The 23,992-nt window shown below is 39.9% G+C and overlaps 1 protein-coding gene across 2 annotated transcripts in view; it reads left to right on the forward strand.

Annotated features, from left to right (window-relative positions):
- Positions 1-23,992, forward strand: part of FCHO2 (FCH and mu domain containing endocytic adaptor 2) — a 153,528-nt gene that overhangs the window by 98,177 nt on the left and 31,359 nt on the right. Inside the window, exons 11-17 of one of the 2 annotated variants that reach the window (XM_006263835.4) lie at positions 4,593-4,617; positions 13,807-13,861; positions 17,853-18,031; positions 20,343-20,354; positions 21,251-21,275; positions 23,097-23,139; positions 23,842-23,936. In XM_006263835.4, coding sequence (XP_006263897.1) covers positions 4,593-4,617; positions 13,807-13,861; positions 17,853-18,031; positions 20,343-20,354; positions 21,251-21,275; positions 23,097-23,139; positions 23,842-23,936 — 434 coding nt within the window. The remainder of the gene's footprint in view (positions 1-4,592; positions 4,618-13,806; positions 13,862-17,852; positions 18,032-20,342; positions 20,355-21,250; positions 21,276-23,096; positions 23,140-23,841; positions 23,937-23,992) is intronic. The other variant, XM_006263836.4, reaches the window with a different exon arrangement.

Raw genomic sequence — 23,992 nt, forward strand, 5'->3', positions numbered from 1 at the left:
TTCTGTGAAGACTGAAATTCTATCATTAAACATTTTAATATGCCTGAAAAGTAGTAGATTTTAAGGTCAAAGGAATTGTTGTGGTCATCTAGTCTGCCCTTTTACGTAATATAGGGGATAGATTTTTTTTTACAAGTGGTTCCTGCATCAACCATAACTTAAGGTTAAGGTAAAATTAATCTTTTAGAAAGGAATGCATTCTTGAGCTATTTCTGTTATGTGATGGAGAAGCCATAACTTTTCTAGATAAGTTGTTCCAACAGTGCCATCATTCTTCTGGTTGAGAGTGGGAAAAGCTTTGGTTATAATTTGAATTTATTTAGTTCAAATTTGCTGGGTCTTGTACGACTTCTGTGACTTTTCTTGCTAGTTGAAGTAGTTCTATAATACTAGAAATTCAGAAGTCTTCTGCCTGCATAGGAACTTATTGATAATGATTTAGTAACCTCTCAACTTCTTTTGTTAAGTTTATGAGAGAGAGCTTCTTTGTTCTTTTAATGTAAAACAGGCAATCCAGACCTTAGGTAATTCCTTTAGCTCTTTCTTGAACCCTCTTCTTTATTTCAGTGTTTTGTTTTGTTTTAAGTGTGAGCACAACAACTTAGATAAAGTTTCAAATTTTAATCTGTGTACTATATACAACGTTGATTTTCAGTGTACTATGACTTTTTTTCTAGTATACTTGTGGTACTTTCCTTAAGATCTTTCTTTTTTCATGGCTATGTCCCAGTGATTCTCAGCCGCTGTGTCCTGAAAGCCTCTCAAGGGTGATGTAGGGTTCCATGCAGAGTTAGCACTGTTAGGTATGCCAGTATGATTCATAAGATAAAAGACAAATTTCAAATAGATTTCATAGTATTAAAAACATTCTGGAATCTGTTGTGGTCTTTCTGAGTTATCTGTAACTAAGAATTGCTCTTTATCTGTAGTCAAAAAAATGAGTGAAAATTTAAGAACTGGCATTTTCTGAGGGGGGTGCCTTGAGTCTGCAAAAGTTGAGAATCTCTGATCTACCACTTAGTCTTGTTTTTATACTTTGTATGCCCTTTAATACTAGATGTTATACACCCATTCCCTTGGTTCTGGGGGGCAGCAAAGAAATCTAGTGAGCCTTCACTTACAATTTCTGTTTAAAATAAATTTTCCGTGTTAGCATGTGTGACAGGGGCATGCTCGAGGCCAGACCTCATGCTGGCCTGCCCACCTGTCTCTGGGCTAACCACCTCACTTTTCTGCCACGCCTTGTTGTTTCTTAATTAGTTCTAATTGGGCAGGAAGCTGCTCATTCTCTCCCCAATGCCAGGGGGTGTTATCTGTGGCTTTGTTTCTTCCCTACATCGTAGCCCAAACCGCGCAGTTGGCATCCACCAGTGGCTTGCACTGGGTCTCTTTCCTAAAACATACACACAAACAGACAAACAAATACCTACTGGGCTCCAAGCCCTCGGCCCCCTCACTGGGGCTCCACACTGGGGTCTTCCACCCTTTGGGGCTCAGGTAGCCACAGCCCTGCCTGGCACTAGGGTCTTATACCCCCACACTGCCCCTTCACTGGAGCTCATTGGGGTCTGCCACCCTGTCCAGCTCAGGTGGCCCTAGCCCTGCCTGGCCCTCTACCCTGGGGTATTGTACCCTGTGAGGCTCAGGTGGCCATAGCCACGCCTGGCCCCCTCTCAGGGTCCCTGCAGCCACAGGACTCATAAAGAGCCTGGGCACTGCTCCAGGTTCCTCTGCTGACCTGGGTCCTGCCTCAGGACTCCCATGAGCCTGGGCTCCCCCTGAACCAATTGAACCCACCAGGGATGTGGGAGGTGGGGTTATTATAGTGCCCTGCCCCGCCTTTCATTGAGGTGATAACTAGCCTGGCATTTCCTGGGGGCTCCCACACCACTGAGAGTGCCACCAGACCACCACTCCTGGCAGGGTGCAGTTTTAGGTCATGCCCAGGACCAAGAGCCTCCTGTCCATCCCCATAAGCTCTTGTCCTTACCTCCTGGGTTGTTCCTGCTGCAGCTCAGCTAGGCCATGTTTCTGCCTGGGCTGGCAACAGCAAACTGAAGCCTTTATATACCTAGTGTTCCCAAAATGGCTGCTCTTATCAGGCACCTAGTAGCTGCCTGCTTCTTAAAATAGCAAGCACCCAAAGGTGACCTGCTACAGCACGTTTGCTAGCAGCTTAGCTAGGACAGAAGGGGAAGGTAAAAAGTGAGTGAACTGAAACTGTCACAGACCCTTTGTGTTCAGGTATTCTTTCTTTGTTTTGCTTTTTTTAAGGAAGGACATAATCCTTTTTCTCATTCTAAGTTCCTTCTAAGGTGGTATTAAAATTTGATAATGCTTCAGGCTAGGGAAAGAAATTGCACATAAACCTGTTTAAGTGATCAGAACCTGTTTTTAACCTGTAACAGAACATACGTTCAGTGCACATAAACCAGTTTCAAAATGGCCAACACCGGTTTGAGATAAACCTTGTTGAATGTAGTATCAGACTTAACTGATTGAGCTCAAACCGATATATGGAACTTCTGTCCCAGGCCCCTTCCTGGTTTAAGTTAAACCAGAGTCCTCCAGCATCCCAGCATGCTCTGCAGCCCTGAGCAGGACTGTGCTCTCTGCTCCAGCAGAGCAGGGCTGGCCCCACTCCTCTGCTACCTAGCAGGGACAGGTCAGGGCCAGATGCCAACCCCCCTAAGGTGAAGGGGGCAGGGAAGAGGTTTATTCCCCCTCCCTCTGCTGTCCCACCATCATGGACCCCAGCCAGGGTCTGACAGGCAGGAGTACAACAACCCCTGCCAGGCATTTCTCCGCTTGCTCCTCCAGTGGCAGGGGCATGGCCAGCCCTAGCAGTAGACTCATTGGCCAAGGAGGGGGTTTAATTTCCCTCTCCCTGTCCCACTGACACAGACCCAAGCCAGGCTCTGCCTGGTGCTCCCCCCTCGCTGCTGCAGGGCCACGGGCATGGTGAGACGGAGGCTGGCATGGCCCCTAAAGGCAAAGCAGGCAGGGAGCAATCAGCAGAGGCAGCGGTTGGAGCTGGCAGACCTTGGATGCAGTCCCCTGGGGGCAGAGGAGGTGGAGGGGGGAAATAAACCCCCTCCCTACCCCCTTTATCTCAGAGGACCATGCCAGCCAGTGCCTGACCATGCCAGCTAGTGCCTGACCCCTGCTGCTGCAGCAGTAAGGGGAGAGCAGTAGGCAGACCTAGTGGGACAGGGAGTGGGGAATGAAACCCCCTCCCTGGCCAGTTCACTTGAGGCTACTGCTGGGGCTGACTGTGCCCCTGCCCTTCCCAACACAGCTTCCTTGCAGCTGAGGGCCTGCTCTAGCACCCTCCAGCTGCTGGTCTGAGCCACTTCAGACATGTGCCTGCATTTCCTGAGTTAAAAATGAATGTCTGTTCACTTGCATATTGGTTCCATCTGGGCAGGTTAGACTAAACTTCAAAGATTGAATCCATTCAGCCTCTAGCTTTTTTAATGTCTTTTCCTAGCCCCAGTTTTTACTTCTTCATTAAGAGACTGTCTATAGGTTGGATGTTTAACTATTTAACATATCAAAGGAAATAAGTATTCTTAATAAGAGTTGAGAAAATATTGTTCAATTACAGTTATATTTGAGGCTAGTGACATTGCTTATAATGTGTCAGGCCTGTGTGCTAATCCCTTGTTTGTACATATTTAGTTTGCAGTAATTACTTCTACAGCTTCAGATATGTGAGAATTTTATGTTGCCATCAGGAATGACTTCCATTTTTGAAAATACTGCTTGACTCCAGAAGCAAAATCACTTTAACAGTTCCATGTTAGACATTCATAATTGCCAACACCCTCCCCTCACCCCCACAACTTCATTTTTGGAAACTTCTGAAGAGTTCATTTTTTGACCAAATCTTTGTGGTAGTTATCTACCTTATTGGTTTTTTACATAAACTTAAGTTCTTTTGATACAGTTCAAATCTATTGAAGTAATGCTTTGGAGCCTATGCAGGGTTTGGCCAACATGAGCTGTAGGAAGTGAAATTATAAGAAAGAGAGTCTGAACTCCATTAGCCAAGTTTTAATTGTTTCAAGAACTAGTAATAATAATAATGTTGTAGATTTTTGTATGTGGAGAAATTAATTACAATTGTTCACTAGGATTTAATGTGTTTGCAAATCATCAATGTAGATCTGACACCTTCAAACTACATACATCTACTTAAAATGAATAAACTTTTGCTTTAAACCTCAGATATTGTGGGAATTAAGATATTACTCATGTACCTTCCCCTCCTTCCTTTTTCCACTGTGGTGTGAATTAAGGCTGGATTTTCAACACTTACTGTAAATTTCTTTACTTGGTGTTATAGTCATCTTAAATCTTCATTTGCTTTTGCATAGCTTTCATGCAGTTTAATAGACAGTTAATTTCAGAAATATGAACATAAATCAAATGAGGAAATTTTAAGTTAGTTTTTCTGGAGTTGTGTGTAAAGAGTTATGTTGTAGAGCAATAAAAATGATTAAAGGACATTCCAAATGTGTGTGAATAAAATCCTTTTTTATTTGTAGTTTTCATAATTCTACCCTTTTTTCTCTTTATTTTTTACATAGGGAATGTCCAGATGCAGACTCAGTTGTAAGTAGACTTTTCTCACCTCTGCTTCCCCCCTCCCATCAGTGTGTGTGCACTAACTTCGTTAGGGTCTAAACTGCAGCCAAATCTGACTTATGCTGTATTTACTAGGGCTGTCAAACAATTAATAAAATTAATCATAAGATTTTTTGAAAAATAGTTGTGATTAATCACTATTTTAATTGCACAGTTAAACAATAATAGAATCCCAATTGATTAAAAATATTTTTGGATTTTTTTTCTATATTTTCAAATAAATTGGTTTCAGTTACGACTCAGTGCTATAATAACAGAGTAGAACTGTGCTAATTTCTGCCTAGAGATTAAGTACAGTAAGTGTGGCAGCAGGAAGGTGGAAAGGACTGCTTTTCCCCCAGTGCGCAGGGTCACGTAGGCAGTAGACACTGGGGAGGGACCACTTTTTCCCAAGCATGCACAGCCCAGCAGCAGCCCTTAATGTATGTTAAAAAAATTAACGCATTAATAGCACCTGTTAATGGTGATTAATTGACAGCCCTAATATTTTACTCCTATACCACACACATTTTCTTCAAAAATTGGTGCCCCCACAAATGTTAACTCTTTTCTCTCCTTTTAATGATCTTGATGTTTCAATAATCAAGCTAATAGTTCTTCTGGCAATTTTGCTGTCTGCTAGCTATTCCTAATCTTCCTTCTCCTACTTCACAACCTTGTAGACTGTTTTTAGCTCTTTTCAAAATCTTATATCTACCAATAAATATAACAGTTTTCAGAAGCAGGTAGGGTCTCAGTTTTTGCTTATGTAAGAAGGGGAGGGTGAGTGATCTGACGAGTAGTCCCTGTCCCCACTCTGTGCAGCCATAACTCTGAAAAAAATCTTTTTTTCTTCATTCTGCCTTCTCAAAAACAAGGTGTGTGTGTTTTGTGGGGTGTGGTATGCAAGAAAATATGGTATTATAGTTTTCTGAAACAAAAGGATATGCTCATGACACCGAATGTAATAATCTAATGTATTAGTTGGAAGTAATTCGTAAGTATCTCCATTTTGGCTGGAGATGTAGCCATTGGTAGCATACAAAAATGGTCTGTTAAAGCAAGACATTTTATTTCAACCACTTACTAATTTAATTTGAAAGGTTAATAGGATCTTAATTAATTAAACATGTAACATATGCCTTATCCTTACACTGTAATCTGCCCATACAAGTTGCTGCATCTTTGCACAATCCCATCAGTGGTTTTGTTTCATTGCAACAACTTGTACAAGTGGGATGAAACTGTAGGTCCAGGGCCTACATTTGTAAATGACTGATACATACCTGAAATTTCTGCGGTCTTTGGCTTTATCTATTTGGGTGCAGGTCTTCTGATGCTTTCAGTTCCACCTGTTATGTATTTTTATAGTTTTATTTCCCAGCTTTAAAGAGGTTTTAATTGCAAATTAAGCAGTGGAGTTAGCAGTTTTCTGTTTAAGAAATTTTACTTTGAGTTTTTCTTGTTTAAACGTTTCTATCTACATCTAATTCAAAATTACATGTAATGCAGTTCCCTGTGGCTATGATTGGGGAATAGATTTACAGAATTCTGTAAGTGATTTGCTGTAGACTAAGTTATTTCTCAATCAGTTTATTAAACACCAGTGATATTGAAGAACTTAAGTGTCCTGGTGTACCTGTTTTTGTTCATGCTAGAATATCTGCCCACGCTTACTATTTTAATCCTATATTAACATGTGGGGGGAGAGAGAGAGAGAGATTTGCTTGGTTATTTTTTCTAATACAATTTTACTGACTAGAAAAGTACATTTTACCAATTAATGCAAAGTATATTAAAGTCATAAAGCATCTGTTAGGTTTTTTTATTATCCATTTAGCAGAAACAATAATTTGATTTTTTTTTTTTATTTAAACTTTTTAAATTTCTGAAAGAATTCATACAAAGCAAACTTTCTTTTTTTGAGTGAATATGCAGTGCAAAAACAGAGAATTACCCCAAGAATTATCCAGCCCTTAATGGAAATAATGGCTTTTGACATCTCTAGGGTTAAATCAGTGGAGTGAAATGTAACTCAGTTTGACTTGCAATGTTTATTTTCTGACTTGCTTGTTTTTGTGACCATGCTTTAATAATTAATTAAATTCAACTGTAAATATGCCTGACATTCTTTACAAATCCACTAGGTCTTCATTTATGTGAATTTAGATACTGTGAAAAATTATACTTTGTAGTTGCTAACCACAAATTTGATGTATTCATTTGATTCTGGCTGGGTCATTTCTAGTATTTTATGAGTGCACTTAAACAGAATTTAAAATTCTAGTCTAATTTCTCTCTTTTGTTTTGTCAGAAGAGAGCAATATTATTTCCTTTGTTGGACTTCTGCTTTGTTTAAAAAAAAGCCATTAAAATATTACCACTTTCAAGTAAACTGATGCAGCATGCTCTAGCTGAGTTCTCACCGCATTAAGTACTATATCTGAGCACTCCCTACCCCCATTAGATCAACTGGTCCCATGGGCCACACTTAAGCCATGGGAGTTTATTTCTAGAGTGTCCCGTTTTAATGCCATTCTTTTTAATTTTTTAAGATTTCAGTTGTTTCACTCCTTAAATATGGTAGCTATAACTCATGTTATCTGTATTGGTAATCAGTGAAATGATTTTGTATATCAAACTCTGTTTGACATATAGTCCCATGACCAAGTACATTTAAACTGTTAGAATGTATTCTTGCAAGTATAATATGAATTGTGCAAGAATATCTTTAATATTCTATTAAAATAATATTGAAAGAACAATATTCACCTTTTTTTGTACTTTGTTTTTATAAGTTATGAACCTTATTGTCCATATAGTCTTGGGTCACTTATTTTCTGCCATCCGTTATAGTCATACAGCTGTTTTAACGTTTACATATGGAAATCCTTTTCATATAATTTTTATAAAATTCATGATCATGTTATGAAGTTAAGAGTGGTGATTTTTTCGCATTTAGAAAACCTTGAAACAGGTTGGTTTGTTTAATTTTACGACTTAAACCACTTCTCCCTTTCTAACATGAATGGGTTTTAATTTAAATATAAATGGTGAAGATTTGCAAAAGTAATTGGTAATTTGGGAGTGCCCACCAGATTTTTTTTTTTCTTCTTTTGGGGTTAAAGAACCTTGATTGTTAGGAAGTGATGAGCCACCAATCACTGAAATTCAGACTGACTTCAGGTATCTTGAGTTGCTATTTTGGGAACCTGTATCAAGGTTTTAGCTCTGGGGTGGCCAGCCTGCAGCATGGGTGACACAAGGGGACATGACTGATTGGAAACGGGACAGGTAGCACAGTGGCAAATAGGGCAGGAGGCAGACAGCAGAGCAGCAGATTGGGTAAAGGAAGGATTGGAGTGGCATTTGGGGAAGGTTCAGGGCTAATTTGTAGCACACCTATCAAAGAGATTGGCCTCCACCATCTTAGCTGATCATTTTTCTAACATGGTTGTTTGTTTACATCTGAAATGTCTTCATTTGTGATCTTTTGTACAGGGAGCAGGTGGAGGAACTTCCTCTCTGTCATCTAAAATTGTGGTCATGGGGAAAATTTTGTAAACATTTTAGGTATAAAAAAAAAATGAAGCTCCAATCAGAGCTGAATTCAATAGCAGTCTTTTCCACTGTTCCTACATAATACTGTCGAGAGGCAGTTAGCTGTGTTTGCCTAAAGTCAGCCAGAAGGCAGCATAGCATAACACCTTAGAGACTAACTAGTTCTGAGAGGCATGAACTCTCATAGGCAACAGCTACTTTGTCACGTGCTGTGAATAAATTGACAAAGGAAAGAGTTTATTTATTTGATATTTAATTAAATGTATTGGATATATAATGTCATAGTCAAATTAGAGAAAATAGGCCAGTGTATTAGTCACTTTCTTTAGGAGTTTCCTATTTCTATGTAAATATCATTGGAATATATGAAAAATGGAAAAATAGCATAAAAAGACAACAATAGAAAATGCATACATACCTAGTACAGCACTATTTAAACCATCTCTGAACCAGATGTCTGGGAACACTGTTGTTATCATATTTGTTGGCAGCTGCTAGATCATGTAAAAAAATGCATACATTTCATACTAGCTTAAATTTATTTTTCTTATAAGCAGTTACTGTAGTTTCCTAACTCCCGACCTCAACCCCCTCACCTTGCTGGTGCAGGATGCACTGTTCTTAAACCACCCAAGGCAGATGTCATTCCAGCATCTTTAAAACATCCAGTGAAGATCCCACAAGTTCCCTGAGCAATTTGTTCCATTGTCCTGCTATTCTTGCACTTAGGTGGTTTTTCTGAGATTTAATCTAAATGTGTTTTCCTCCCTCCCCCCAGTTTAAATCCATTTCCTTGGGGTTTTTGCCTTTTATGGCCTTTTGTGGAACCCGTTTCATGCAGAGTTAAAGCTGGGGCAATGGAGCTCATTTGGCTGCATAGACATGTTCAGATGATCTAGGAGAATTCTCCTGGATTTGGTCCCCTGGTAGAAAGACTTACCCAAGGATGCCTGAACATACATTTGAATGCCTAGCAGCTGAAGAGCAGAGATTGTGTAGTGCTGACTACACAGCCAAGGGGCCCCTGTGCTCACATCAGTGTGTTCTGCAGGCTCCCTCAGTCTGCCTGGTGACAGATGGCAGCAGTGTACAAGGCTACCCTGATTGGCTGATACAGACTTCTCAGAGTCAGCCTGCAGCACGCTGTGGGATTGTGAAGAGGGTGTATTCTATTTGCTGTGCAGCTGGAGAAGTAGAGTCTCTAGTAGACATACTGTTTTAGAGGTTAGGGCAGGTGGGGCAGAGGCTGGAAGACTGTGCTGTGTCTTCTTTCAGACGGGTAAGTACAGACATTCACTCTCCCAGGAGAAACTTTTCTGGGAGTAATTTAATCCAAGTTATTTTTCTCCTGGAACTTATTCTGAGACAAAAATCTTGAACAGCTGTATACTAGTGGCTTCTTCTAGGAGAGCAGGAGCTCCCAAGAGAAACTCAGTATCTAAATGTGGTCTTGTATCACTGTCTTCTTAGGTGTAACAGTTACAACGTAACAACTGCTGGGCACTCCTGAGTAGCACCAGCCTCCCCTCCCCTTTGGAAACTGCTCCAAGTGTACATTTGTCCATATCCTGAATCACTCTAGTTCAGGGGCAGATCCAAGATTTCCCAGAGGGGGGTGCACGAGTAGCAAGCCACACTGCACGGTAGCTGTGCCTTCCTCCTGTAAGCCTCCTCCCATCTCCCAACCAGTGTGGGTGCACTGGGAGCCTCTGGGAATTTTTACAAGTCTCCCTAAAGCAGGTGAAAATGCCCCCTGCTTTAGGGAGACTTGTAAAAATTCCACTTCATGATCAGAGGCACGTTTCCACCCTTCCGTTTCTGCCCCTTCCCCAGCTGCCACTGCTGCTTTCCCCTGTATCCTGGGGGGATGGACAAAGTGTTTGAGAGACTTCTGTACACCCCAGCTGGGCTGTGCGGGGGCTGGTCTTAAGTGCAGATGGGGACTGGACAACAGCAGCAGGGATGGGCAGGGGTGTGCCCCCTGCCACACCTGCTCCCAAGAAATCAGGCAGGGAGGGGGAAACTACTCTCCCACCACACTTTATCTGTTGTCTTTGTCCCCAGTTAAGACCAGGGTTCTTTCAGACCAGATGGGGCAGGTAGAAGTAGGTCTGGTGCTTTCCCTGCCCTGGGACCGTGAGGAAAGTAGGAGGGACAGGCAAGAGAGAAGGGGAGGGGAGCAGGTGTGCCTTGAGCACCAAGGGGAAGGAAGGGGGGATTTTCACCTGTTTAGGGACTTTAAGAAGACCCCAGAGGCTCCTGTGGTGTGTCCCAAACCAAAAAAAGGGAGGGTATGCAGCTGTGCCACTGTACCCCCTCTGGATCTGCCCCTGCCCTGTCTCTACAGGGAGGAGGGCAGTAAGGGGCATTTTCTTCTGCATCTCAGGGGAGAGATGAATGAGTAACTGGGTGTTTCATTATCTGTGTGTCTGCTGGGCTTTTGAAACCCAGGAAGAACAGGTTAAGAGTTAAGCTCTACCTGCATATGAGGAACACCTTGCTAAAGAAGCAGCCCTGGCAGTACTGGAAAGAAGCTGAGAAATAGCAACCAGTTAGGGTTCCTTAATTATCCTGAGGTGTCCCTGAGGTGTCAGTAATTCTGAGCTAGATCTAGACTGCAGGGGTCCAGTCCAGCTCTGGCAGTGAAGTGCTGGATCCTGACCAAACACCAGCAGCAGGGTGGTGGTGATATTAATCCCCATGGGTACGTTTTACACATACTTCAGTTTGATATATATTTAAATTTATTACTATATAGAGTTGTAGGGCAGAGCTAAGTAGTGTGGGACTACTGAGGTTAAGAAGCTTTGCAGGTCACAGTTTTTGCTGCTAAGTTTGTGTTTCCCTTTTCTGCATATTAATTCTTTTCCCTACTTGAATATGTTCACATTTAGTTGCTGCTAAAGTAGCATTATTAACATCGTGATAGATAGTTTTGTCTCTAGAACTAAGGTAAGATCTTGAGGCTGCTTCCCTCTTAACCCCGCACTGTACATTTGTAGAGCCTGTTGTACCACAGTGGCAGGAGGCATGCCCTGATATGAAGCCTTTGGATGTCAAATGACAGCCCAAGGGAATGGTTGCCTCAATACCCCTAATTATGGATAAATCCATGGTTGAAGCCCTTTTGCAAGATCAGACATGACATTTAAATTAAGTTAATATGAAGCTTTTTAAATTAAGTTTTAAGAGAATTTGCCTAATGGTTGGGTGTTTAAATGTGTTTCATTTATCCTTGCAATTAGTAATTTTTTTAAAAGTCACTTAGATAATATAAATTCTTTCACAATATTAACAACAAAAAACAGAACTAATGTAATTTGCAACTTTTCCACTGTTCCTAATTATGGCATTTTAAATATCCAGTCTAACTAGAAGAAAACCAAAGAAAATGTTTAGTGTATGTTTAAAGATGTGTTGCATATTTGAACCATGAAATATTGACAATAGCCTACTGTGACAAATGTTTTAGAAGTCAGTAGTTGTATTGTGTGGGCATGTACATAGCCTCTGACTGTTTGTTCTGTTTACTTTGATGTCAAGTTTCATTAATCCTTCTTTAGCATAAAACAAAGTCAGTTTGAGGTCAAACATAGCTAAAAAAAATTCTGACTTGAACAAGTTGGACTAAGGTACCAGATTGTGATGCTAACTTGTTGGTTTAACATAGCTATGAAGTCAGGCCCTCAGAGCTTTCTAAAAGAGAAGGGGATCTCAGTGTTCTTTATTGTAAGGTTGAAGTCTAAAGATAAATATTGCTGACTAGATGTCTATTGGAAAGATTATACTCCATACACATCTTAAAATATAACACTTATGAGTTAAATGGTGTAATCTAATTTTCTACTAAAAGAAGTCTTTCTAATAAACTTGTTAATTCTACATAATGCATTATAGCTTAAAGGTGATGGGATGATACCAAATTAAAGACAAAATTTATCTCAGAAACTTGTTAAGAAAAATCTGAAAATCCGATTTTGGCTGTCAGTTTTGAAAATTAAGAAATATGATCAACATAATAAACCTCTTATTTTGAAAATGAACATATTATTAGTTACTTAGTACACTGTGTTACACCACAGTGTTCCACATAAGTCTTAATTCTTTTGATCTGGTGAAATTGAAGTTGTTGTTATGGAGATGAAAAATGCTGTGGTTTAGATTCTAAACCCGGGAGATGGTATATTGCTCAGGCTGGACTACTACTCCATCCAAGCAGGGAGTAGAACACACCTTCACAGTCCCACATTGTGCTGCAGGGAGACACAGGCTGACTCTGAGCAGTTTGGATCTGCCAGTCAGGGCTGCCCTGTGCACTGCTGCCATCTGTTACTGGGCAGACTGAAGGTGTCTGCAGAGCATACTGAGTTGTGTGCACAGGGGCCGCCTGACTGTCTCTGCCCAGCGAACTTGGAGTCTCCGTGGAGAATAGCTGGGACCTGCATGGGCAGGACATGCAGCTGGGTGCTTGGGATGGGGCTGAGGGCTGGTGGGGAGCAACATTCAGGAGTAGGACAAGCAGAGCCTGGACCTGGAGTAGAGCTGTGGTTCACTTCCCACACATCCCTGCCCACAGAACTGGTGCCTGTCGTAGGGACGTGCAGGCAGCGGATCACAGCTCTGCATTGGACCCCCCACACACACACGCACACTGTCACCACCTCGTGACCCCAACCCCAGCCCCCCTTCCCCTCCACCCTTCCCCATCACCTATCCTACTCCTGGACACAACTCCCCACCTGCCCACAGTCCCATTCCATCCTCCAAGCAGAGCGTGCCCTGCCTTGGTCCCAGGTCAGTTCTCCATGGACGCCTCACCTGCCCCTGTTCCATCTTGTGCCCCCGGTGGTGGGGGTGGGACAGACAGGCTGGGGAGCCCAGGCTGGGGCTAGCAGTGGAGACTGGCAGCAGGAGTTGGAAGGAGCTGCTGTTGCCAGGGCTGTTGGAAAGCAAGTCCAGCCACCATGTCGTCCCAGCCCCGCTGCATGCCTGGGGGCAGCAGGACTGGCTGTATGTGACATGCTCCAGGATGCCCTTTGTGCCTGGGCTAAACAGGGCTGAGGGACCTACCATAAGCTGGACAAAATCCCTTGGCAGGCCAGATTCGGCCTCAGGCTGTATTTTGCCTACCCCTGCTCTAATAATTAGATTAGGGAAGTAAAACTTGAGGTTCAAGACTCTACTTGCAGTGGCTTAACTGAAGGAAATGGAAGTAGAAACTGAGATTTGAAAAATATTGGACCAAGAGAACATGACCAATGTGTTTTTAGACTCACTTTTGATTACATTTAGTGTCTCTGTATGCTGATGATTTTGATAAAGTTATACAAATAAATGGAGACCTATTAGCACTTGCCAAGTCTTATTTGAAGGATGGTGTTATATTTGTCATGTTCCATTCTTCAGGCATCTGATCTGTCAGAATTTATGAGCCACAGGGCATAACTTGAAATAAGTGTCTCTTAGTAATGGGTAAACATCACTGTCACTACAGTCATGGTCTGATTTGACAGCAATGACAAGTTAGTCTAAATTTCTAAGTACAGCAAAGCTTCACATAAAAATACATTGTTGTGTTAGTTTGTCAATGCAGTCATTTTATTTTTTCTCTTTTAGAATATTCCTGATGTAGATGACGAAGGATACAGTATTAAACCAGAGACCAGTCAGAATATCCTTTTATATAATGTATATACATGGATATGGATATCATATTATCTATTGCAATAGCAGTGGAAATAGTACTTGTATGTTACTGAGAATATGGGAATAACTAATTAATTGCTAAATATAATAAAATGAAGTTTAGACTTTTGTTACAGCCTCTTGTACTCAGATGTTCACTACTTCTTGAAAAATTCAGTATTTGTTTTGGCCCCAAAGTAAACTTTAGTGGAAACTTTGAAGGAAATCTATTTCATAGTTTTCAAATTCAAAGGTAGGATTTGGTCAACTTCTGAAGATTTTTGATCAAATTAAAAATGTCTGGACAGAATAACTTCAGTTTACCTCCACGATGGTAACAATTGTAATAGCAAACTTAAATAATGGCAGTCATTTCTCATGCTATGTAATCTTCTACCATGGTGGCCTTCTCTTTATGACATCATAAACTGAACTGTATGTTCTTCTTGGGGAGCTCCTATAGGATGAAAAGCAGTTAATGCTCCTTTTCTGTGTAATAAGTTTATTCAATCAGTTAATTTGTGGAAGGCTTTGGCTGCCATTTTCTTGATTAGCAACCTGCTTTTGCTAATCAGTCATTCCTTCTTCTGTACACTTATTTTCTACGTCAACGAGCCTTGATTACAGGAGATGTTATCAGTTATTTTTTCAGGGTAGTTTGTGGTTTTCAAGTCTTTCCCTTTTATAGGGGCAGATTCATTCCTTCATTCTTCTCTTATCACCAATAAAGATAGGTCCTGGCCAGGACCTCTCAGTACCTGCTACAGATCCAAGCAAGCCAGTTACTTTAGGAAGCTCTTCAGTGTTGTTAGGAACTGCCTCTTTGTTGTTTATGATCCAGAGGAGTACAACTAGGTTTAGATCACAAACATCTGAATTTTTCAGCAACTACACGCACTTTGAAGCAGATAGTATTCAGTCCATCATAGCTTCCTTGGCTTCATTAACGTGCTAGTTGTATGACTACAGATGCTCACTGTTCCGTGAAAGATTCTTGCAACTTGCCATAACCCATCAACATTTGCCTCTTGGCATCAGCCACACAAGTGTTTTCAAAGGTCCTGTTCACCCAGCTATTTCCAAGTTTTATATGTAATTCGTTGTTTAACAGTTGTTTCAAATTGCTAGCCAAACTTGTGAACTGAAATGCATTTTTGTTTTGTGTAAGTTTATCAGATAGAACAAAAGTGAATTACTTACAGCTCAGTGAATGATTTGCTTGAGTGCCCTCATTTACCATGCTATCTCTTCAAGGAGGGGGATGAAAAAGGCAATCAATCTAGTGGAGAAGCTAAGTGATTTGCAATCCCCACTGGCCATACAGGGCTCCAGCTTCTAGAAAGCACAAAAGTATTCATAGATTTGATGATGTTGACAAAGAAACATTCAAAATCTCTCCTAAGAGTTTCCCTGACTTAGTGGAACCTCAGGTCAAGTGAGATTTTTCTTTTTGATCCAAGCTATATAAACATTCTGTTGGCAGAAACTCTGAAATAAAATTACTAAAAATGTGCTTTTATAGGAACCATAGTGGACAATCATTCCTACCATGGAAAGTCTTCAGTGTTGGGAAGAGAGATGGAGGAATACTAATCCTAATGTCTTCTGACCACCTTCACTGTTTCTGGCACTCAGAACCAGATAACCCAGAGTGGTCTTTGCCTTGACATGGGTTTCTGAATCAGTTATCTCAGTTCATCGCACCAAGTCTAAAAAATTTCACTTAGAAGTTTTTTTCTGGTAGGGGGAAGTTAACCTTGAACCATGATGATGGACATTTTGCTGATGTTAAGTAAGATTCTTGGCTATAATGCTGTCTTTTCAATGTTGAATCCATTTTGGGGTAGGTATTGGTCTTTCCCTATGCAAAGCTTTTCTGAGTAAGGGAACTCCTTTGAGTGGCTTCTTTGCTTACCATATATACTTTTTAGATGCTGTATTGCATATATTTCAGAGCTTCCACCAATATAGTTCTTGGGTGTAGAATCCCAAGTCCTGTGGTCTGTGTCCTATAGCTAATTCCCCAGATAAGTCTTGCCTCTCTTGAGTGTGGGGAACTGCAAGACAAAATCTGTATTCCAAGTTTTAGTTCAAAATTGTATTTGTGATGGGCTCCAACAGTCTAAATCCTCCTTGAGAGCCTTGCCTTTTTTAAAGTTGAGAGTTATAATGATTTCTCCTAGGTAAGTTAAGTGGCTGGCAAGCATGGTTTGCTGATTTAAGGGATGCAAGTGATGAAGTACACCAGTCGATTGTTATAGGTATCTGCATAAGCAGAAGAGGAGCAGACCTATTTCCAAAGAGATTGCTGTTAATCTGGGGAACTAAGTCTTTTATATCTCTGTCCATTCTAACATACCCAAGGCAGATATATATATATCTGCAGATAATATATATTAAAGTAGCCAACCGAAACTACATGTATACCAGACTAGAAGTATGTCATCATTTTCAATTTTTGACATTGCATGCAAATTAGAAATTTCACTAAAATAACTGTGTTTTAATTGAGAAGATAAAGCTGTCATAATGCTGATGTGTTTCTGCCTCATTTAACAAAGCCTTAAAAACTGTATGCAATCAGACATATACAGTAATGGTGTTGTATTAGTGCTTTGTTCAGTAAGTTGTAAACTTAAACCTATATGCCATTTAATTCTTGTTGTTAATCATTTCTTTAAAAATAGAAATTGAATGCCCAAAATCCTATTGTTATATGTTGCATATTTTAAAGCACAAAATGGGGAAAAGAACTGTTACATTCTTGCATTAATTGACAATTAATTAAGGATTCTGACCTGTTGTGGCCATTCTGAGCTATTTGCAATAGAAAAATTGTTCTATTATTTTTCTTTAGTTAAGTAACACAGAGGTTTTCAGCCTTTTTTTAAGGCATGTACCCCTTCTGGTGGGTACCCCTTCTGGAATGTACCCCCTTCCGGCGGGGGGGGAGGAGAGAGAGGGGTGCTGATGGCTGGCTGGATGCAAAGCTGGCGGTATAGCAGCACGTGACTGATGGTGGGGGACAGGGAGCTCGCATGCAGTTGCCACCATTCACCACTTCACCCCACAGCTGCACACCGCTTCCCTGCACCGCCGTATGTACCCCCTGGGGCCCTCCCAAGTACCCCCGGGAATACGCATACCCCCAGTTGACAGCCTCTGAAGTAACGCATCAAAGCAAAGAGCTGGTATTTTCTGAGAGGTGCCCAGAATCTAAAAATGTTGAGAATCACTGATCTAAGGATCTCAAAAAAACTTACAAAATGCAAGTCCTGTAAGAGTATTGTGAAGTAAATATCACAGAAGAGTAGAAACAAGTCAAAGAGTATCACAGAGTAAGTGACTAGCAGAACTGGGAAGAGAATTCAAAACTCTTGACTCTGTTTTGTGCTTCAACCTAAAGATTTGTTTTAAAATCTTATTTTTTTTACTCAGGTTTTTCATGCCTTTACATTTGTAATCTTATAGTGGTATTAACACACTTTCTGCCATTTGTTCCATTAGTACAATAGTTCTCAACCTTCTTAGACTCAACGCAGTCCTCATTAAACTCATGGCACCCCTTGAAAAATGCCAGCTCTTAGTTGTCACACATTTTTTACTGCAGAAAAATAACAGAACAATTTTTATTTTGCAAAGGACTCAAAGACCACAAGAGGTCAGAATGTTTCTAATACTAGATTCCTATTTAAAATCTCTGGGTTTATGGCACCCGGTTTGAGAATCCCTTCAATATTAGGTACTTAGAGTATACGCTTCAGCATTTAACTTGAAAATATGAATGTTGTCAAACTATAGATAGTTTTTTCTCAAGTAGCTATTTTAAGACACTTTTAACTTTGTTAGATTCATGTATGTGTTCTGGTGTTTTACTTGTTCTAGATGTGTTGATTTTTTTTGTGGTATGTGTGAGAAGCAGATTTGTTCATGAATCAGGTGACTTTGAAATACCAGTTACCTTAACTAAGAAAAACATACCAAAGAGAACCATTTCTACTCATCCAGTGATTCTGACTCTGAAGAAGATGAACCTAGAAGGTTCCACGTAGAAATCAAACCTGTACTGCCAAACAATAGTTCACACTACACTATGGCTTCATTAGATGAATTAAAAGTATCTATTGGCAATATTGCTCTTTCTCCAGCAACTTCTGTAAGTAATTTTCTTCCTTGCGTTTTATTTTATTAGAGAGGAAAAGTTGTTATACTTTCAGCCAAAATCTGAAATTTTCAAATCAGCACCTTTTCACAAAAAAGGGATGCATACATTTTACTTGCACTTAATGCAAAGTAATTCTAATTCTGTAGCTGAATTTTCCCTTCAGGTTTCTAGGACAGATCCCCTGAAAGATATTTTATATTTTTGTGTGTGTGTAGTGTATAACATGCTGTAGTCCCCAAATTTAGGCATTTGGTCCCCAGAATGGAATGTTAAATCACAGTTACTCTTCCAGACTCCCTGTACTACAACTGTCATTCACGTCATTTGTTGTCTGTGCTTGGACCGCAGAGCCCCACCATCTGACCCCTGGTGTGGCCTTTGGATCCCAGCTGACCCACGTGAGGCATGGCACATGCTGTACCAGCCCCATGGGAAAGGCCTGGGATATCTGCCGCACACGGCATCCATCCCAGCCGCTCTGGCACTTCAGTGAATGGGTGGATGCGTGCAGCACAGATCCCAGAACAGCTGGAATAGGCACTATGTGCAGTGCAGTCTCACTGGGGGTGTGCACTGCAGATCGCAGACCAGTTGGAGCAGGCTACACACAGTGCCCACCTGGGCTGGGCTGGTAAGCCAGCCACAAAAACATTCCACGTTTAATGTAGAACGCCTTTGTGATTGGTTTGTATCCCGCTTAAATTGAACATGTGGCATGTATCCCAAGTCCAGTCCTGGCCTTTGCCTGATCCTGTGGCTCAGCTGATGGTTTAATTTAAAATGGGAAATTGGATTGTTCAGGAACTTGAAGGTTCAGGCATGATGGTCAATTTTGGGGATCAGATTTGGGATTCCAGTCACGCAATTATATTAATATCTACCAGGGCTCAGCAGGGCAGCCAGAAAACCTTTACAAACACTCACCCCGTAAGTGGGAGAACTGAGTGATGGGCTGTTCTCAACCTGAGGAAATTAAAGCCTGCATTTCCCAACCTTCCAGCTGAGTGCTCTACCAGGCTGGGTAGATCCCTTCTACCTTGCCTGTTGAAAAGGTAGAAGGTACCCAACTACTGTGCATTCAAGAATGCAAGATTAATGAGAAAGAAGGAGAGTAAGCAGAAGGGAGCATGATGTTGTTTGCACTATGGTTAAGGTTATTTACTAACTAGAAATATTTCCTTAAATTTATTTCCTGGATACTACATGTTTTCAGCCACAATAATAGTCTTCAAGTCACCACTTTTTGCAAGATAAATGCAGTTACTTTTATTCTGTCTCCTTTTCTCCCTAGTTTCTCCACTGTTTTTAGGACTAGATCTCAATAGGATGTAGCCTAGGGGCACCCAAGCCAGCTTTAAAGAAACTAGCTCGATTTCTAGAAGCACTATAAGCCACAACAGCACAGACATTATAGTGTGGGTTTATTTATTCTCCTTCTCAGGGAAAGCAGAGTGAATTAACTTCACTAAGCTTCATGCCACTGCCTCTAGATTGTTTCTTATAACAAAACTAGTTAATTTAAGTTGTCTTGGTTATGTTTAACACTGTATTGCAGTATTAGACATATCCAGTCTTCCCAGGTTTGGGTTGGACCTGCCCTCACTTCTGTTGCTCTTCTTTGGTCACTGGCAGGTGTCGTCTCATTAGCGGTGTCCCATCATATGTTTTCTACTACAACCAGTTAGTTCAATAGTTAGCAGAGAGGTGTATGTTCTTTCCTGGCTTTGAGGAGGTGGATAGCCACCTGAAGATTGTCTCTGCCTCCTCAAGATTCAAGCTCTATTTTTATATTCCAGCCTGTCCTCTGCTAGCAGTTTGTTTGTGACTGCTTTGTTTGTTTGAAATGTGATATTAGATCCAGGGATAAGATGCGATCCAGGGTCATATTAAGTAATGGACAGAAAATAACAACACTTATACTCTCCCAAAAACCACTTATGTGCTTTGTGTATAGTGGCATTTAATTTGGATTTAAATAGCACTATTTTGGGGACCCTTCTTAACATATGCACAGAAACAGTATTGGAATAGAATTGGATTGCAAGTGCTTTAAAACCATGAGGATAAGACTGAATGCTTTAATAAATGATGAAATACATCATTTTAAACCATAACTTAAATGTTTTCCTTAAAATGATAGAATGATTGCTTATACACTAGGAATAATGCTACATATGAACCTTTATAGGTGATACTCAAGCAAAATAAGGGTAAGAATAAGCAGGTCTCTATATTAAAGCAAATGTTTTGCATAAAAATCTAAAAATATTGTTTCCCTTTTTCTTCCAATTGCCAATATCAGAGACACAGTCCTGTAAGTACAGAATGATTTATATTTTTGCTAATATTTTTAACTAAAAACTAATTGTATTTTTATTTATTTATTTTGGGGAGGAAGTGTGTTCTTGTGGTTGAACCATGGGCTGACTCTAGTGGCATGGTTTCCATTCCTCAGTGTTAAAAAAAACTGCTATGTTATACTTTTTTTTTTTTAAGTTTTCAGTTTACGCATCCTATAAAATGGATATAACTATATTTACTGAAGTCTCAGTTGTGAGGCTTTATATTAACCATCCTAAAGCACTTAAAAGAAGACAGTATTAAATTGTGAAGAAGTTTTATTACATTTTGATTCTTTTATCAGTAGGTGTGACAAATACAATGAAATTGTGTTTAAAAAGTTATTCTTCTGATTTTAGTGTTGCTTTATTGTTTGGTTTTCTAAATCTAAGTTTTTATTTTTGTCTTGTTGATTTAATTCCTCAGTCTCTGTGATAACTGACGGTATTTGAGAACTGTTCTTATTTCAGCTAGCTAAATTGTAACAGTTTTTTCCACTCTTGGAGTCCCACAAATTCTTTAGTATTAAGTTTCCAAGCGCAGATTCAAACAACTGGTTTTCAAATCTGTTTCTCCCTTAGCTGACATGTTGCCATTTTTTCACACTCTTCATTTCCCTGCTCCAATTCCCACCTTCAAACTCCCAGTAGCTTTTCCTTTGCTCCGTCTTACTTGCTTCCATAGGGCTGTCACTAAGCTCCTGTTCATGCTCCAGCCTCTCCCAATTCCAGGATATTTTCCCTGCATTGAAAACAAAATAATGAAAGCAATGTATACCTCCTAAATGTATAGCACTTCAACACTTCACTATTTTAGTAAGTTGTTGGTAGGAATGCTTACTTCTATTTTTTTTTTTAATTTATATTTTAGGCACAAATGAACCGGAATTCATCTAGTAAGTGTTAATTTTTAGCTGCTAAGGTATTCTTGATATTTTTCCTTTCAAATTCACTGTATTCATCATAAAATTGAATTTTATGATTATGGAGAAGAAAAAGTGTCAAATTTCTATTTTTGTGTTCTCATTGATTAGAAAAAGAATGCTTATTGCTAGCTCTAGTGCCCTAGAATAATAAAAATTGAATTACTATAGACCATGTACAGGCATTATGTTGCTGTCAGGAGAACCGCTGCTCTCCCAATAGAAACAACAAGTGAACAAGCATTCATTAAATTTCTCCTGGGGAAAACTTGTGCCTTCCTGGAGAAAGATGTTCCCAGTACTTGTACACTTCCCTCAGTCTGGTCCAGAGGGGACTGGAGCAGTCACTGAAGCCCCCGGCCACTCCCTAGATCAGAGATTCCCTTAGGGAGTTCTCTGTCTGGGGTGTAGGCAGGTGCTTTGATGGCTAATCCAATCCCCTCCCAGACTGGTCCAAGAGGGAAGTGGAGTAGCTACTCCTTGCCTGACTGGTCTGGAAAGGGACTAGAGCAGCCTCTGCTTCCCATGCCTTCTCCAGACTAGGATCACCTGGTCTGGGGAAGACATAGAGAGCAGAAGATAGAGGGGGCAACTGTAGACTGAACACCTGTAGTGCTCCTAGAATGATTGTGGATATTTCTCAGATGCTTCCACTGCTGGATATTTAATTTCTGTTCAAGGCCAGAATTAACCACTTAGCAGCCATAGTAATAATCTGTGGGCAAAATTAAATTAACCTATTTACTAAAACTTCAAAGCAGTGAATACACTTCACACACAGATTTTATAACACCTAATTCCTCAACTGTTTCCAAAAGTTTCAGAAAATAGATGGATTTTGTTGGGTCCCCCAACAATCTGTAGTCAGATATGGCTATTTGTGACCAATGATGGAAATCAAGCCTCCGCATCAAGTTTTCACTCTCCTCCTCCTGAAAACTTTTGTCTTGTCTGCTGTGAGTTCTCATACCTCCTAAAACAGTATTCTTCCTCATTAAAAATCTTAGACCCATTTTAAATGTCCGTTTTAAAATCCGTGGCAGTGAAGAGTCAAGCTAAGCTCTTTGTAGTGTTCTCTCTCCCAGTCCCCTTCCAGAGGCCTTGCCCCACTTGCTTTGGGTCCAAATTGCACCAGTGGGTAGGGGTGGGGTTATCTCTGTCTGTTTAGTGCAGGGTCACTGAAACAGTAACAGGTGTCATTCCCAGTCCTGTCTAAATAGCTGTGCTATTTAATAAAGATATAAAAGGTGATTCACATGCATTATGAGGAGCTGAACTCCTGAATCTTTACACACACAAGTGACTTTGGTAATCTTAATTGTCCAAAATATATATATGCATTATGTTTATTTTACAATATATATGCATTGTTGTATTTTCCAATACAAATCTCAAATAAAGCCAATATACCAAGTGGTCAAAAATGAATGTGTCGTGTTTCATGATGGAATTGATTTGTAGTAGCCCTTTCGTATTTTAATGCAGAGTAGAACTTGCTACGAGTCAGTGATTAGCATTTTAATCAGTAACATTCTAGAGACTAAAAAATAGCGTTGTTTGTTTTAAAGTATTAGAGTTCATACCTTAATTGTCTTTTCCTGTGAAATGAAGTGACCAGTAGCATTTCTTAAAAGTTACTGTTTTTCATTTATTCATCCTTCACATTTCAGCAGTCTTGGATTAATTTTAATTACAGCTATTAACATTCCAGATTATTTTTATCATGAAGCTGAATGATTTTGTTAATAAAATTTCATGGCTTTTATTTGTCATAATAGTGTATTTTTTGCTTAGGTGAAGAATTAACAAAATCAAAGCTTTCTGCTCCATCTAATGAGTAAGTGCCACATTTAAAATTTAGGTTTTACATTGAATGCCATTTCAGCAAAGTTTGGTTTTGTTTTTCTGTAGAATTCTTAAATCTATCATTTGACTTGGATGTTCAGTTTAGGCTGGATATCTAATGACTCCTAGGATTTAAGGAATAATTTTGAGAATTCTTTATAAAATTGGGAATTTCCTACTATCTTTAACTCTTTCTTGGTCTAGTCTTTTTTTCTACCTCCTTTTCTTCATCTTGCTTGCTTCAATTTATATTTATAGCTAAAAGAATATTAAATAGGTGTATAATAAAGTCATTTACATTAAAATGTTACTGTAATTTAAATACAGTGAAAATTGGTGATCCCAAAGTGTGAGCTGATCTACACAGATTTGTACAGGAACATTACTAAATAATGAATGTGTTTTGTTGCAAGTCAAAACACAACATTTGTATCATGAAATTAATATCCGCCCCCAAACTTGCATTGATATAACAAAAAGGATGAATTAATTACAGAAAGTTGCTTTGGTGTGTATTAATATGGAAAACAGGGGGATTTTTACCTGTATTTATCCAACAGTATTTTACCTGAAAAAGTATTCATGTGTCTGAATGTCTTAATCTCCACTACAACTACAGTGTAGTAACTGGTAACTTGATTGTTACAAATATATATGCGTTATGTTTATTTTCCAAAATGAATTATTACAATAGAAAGGGGACCAGTGACCTCCTAGCATGGGATCCAGTCTTTGGAAGTTCTCTTGAATCATCATCTTCAGCTTCATTGACAACTTCATCCTCATCAGGTAAAATGTCTCATAATAAAAATTATATAGATTCTGTGTGTATGTTAGAAACACTC

Source organism: Alligator mississippiensis, chromosome 3 (assembly GCF_030867095.1).
Source record: "Alligator mississippiensis isolate rAllMis1 chromosome 3, rAllMis1, whole genome shotgun sequence".
NCBI lineage: Eukaryota > Metazoa > Chordata > Crocodylia > Alligatoridae > Alligator > Alligator mississippiensis.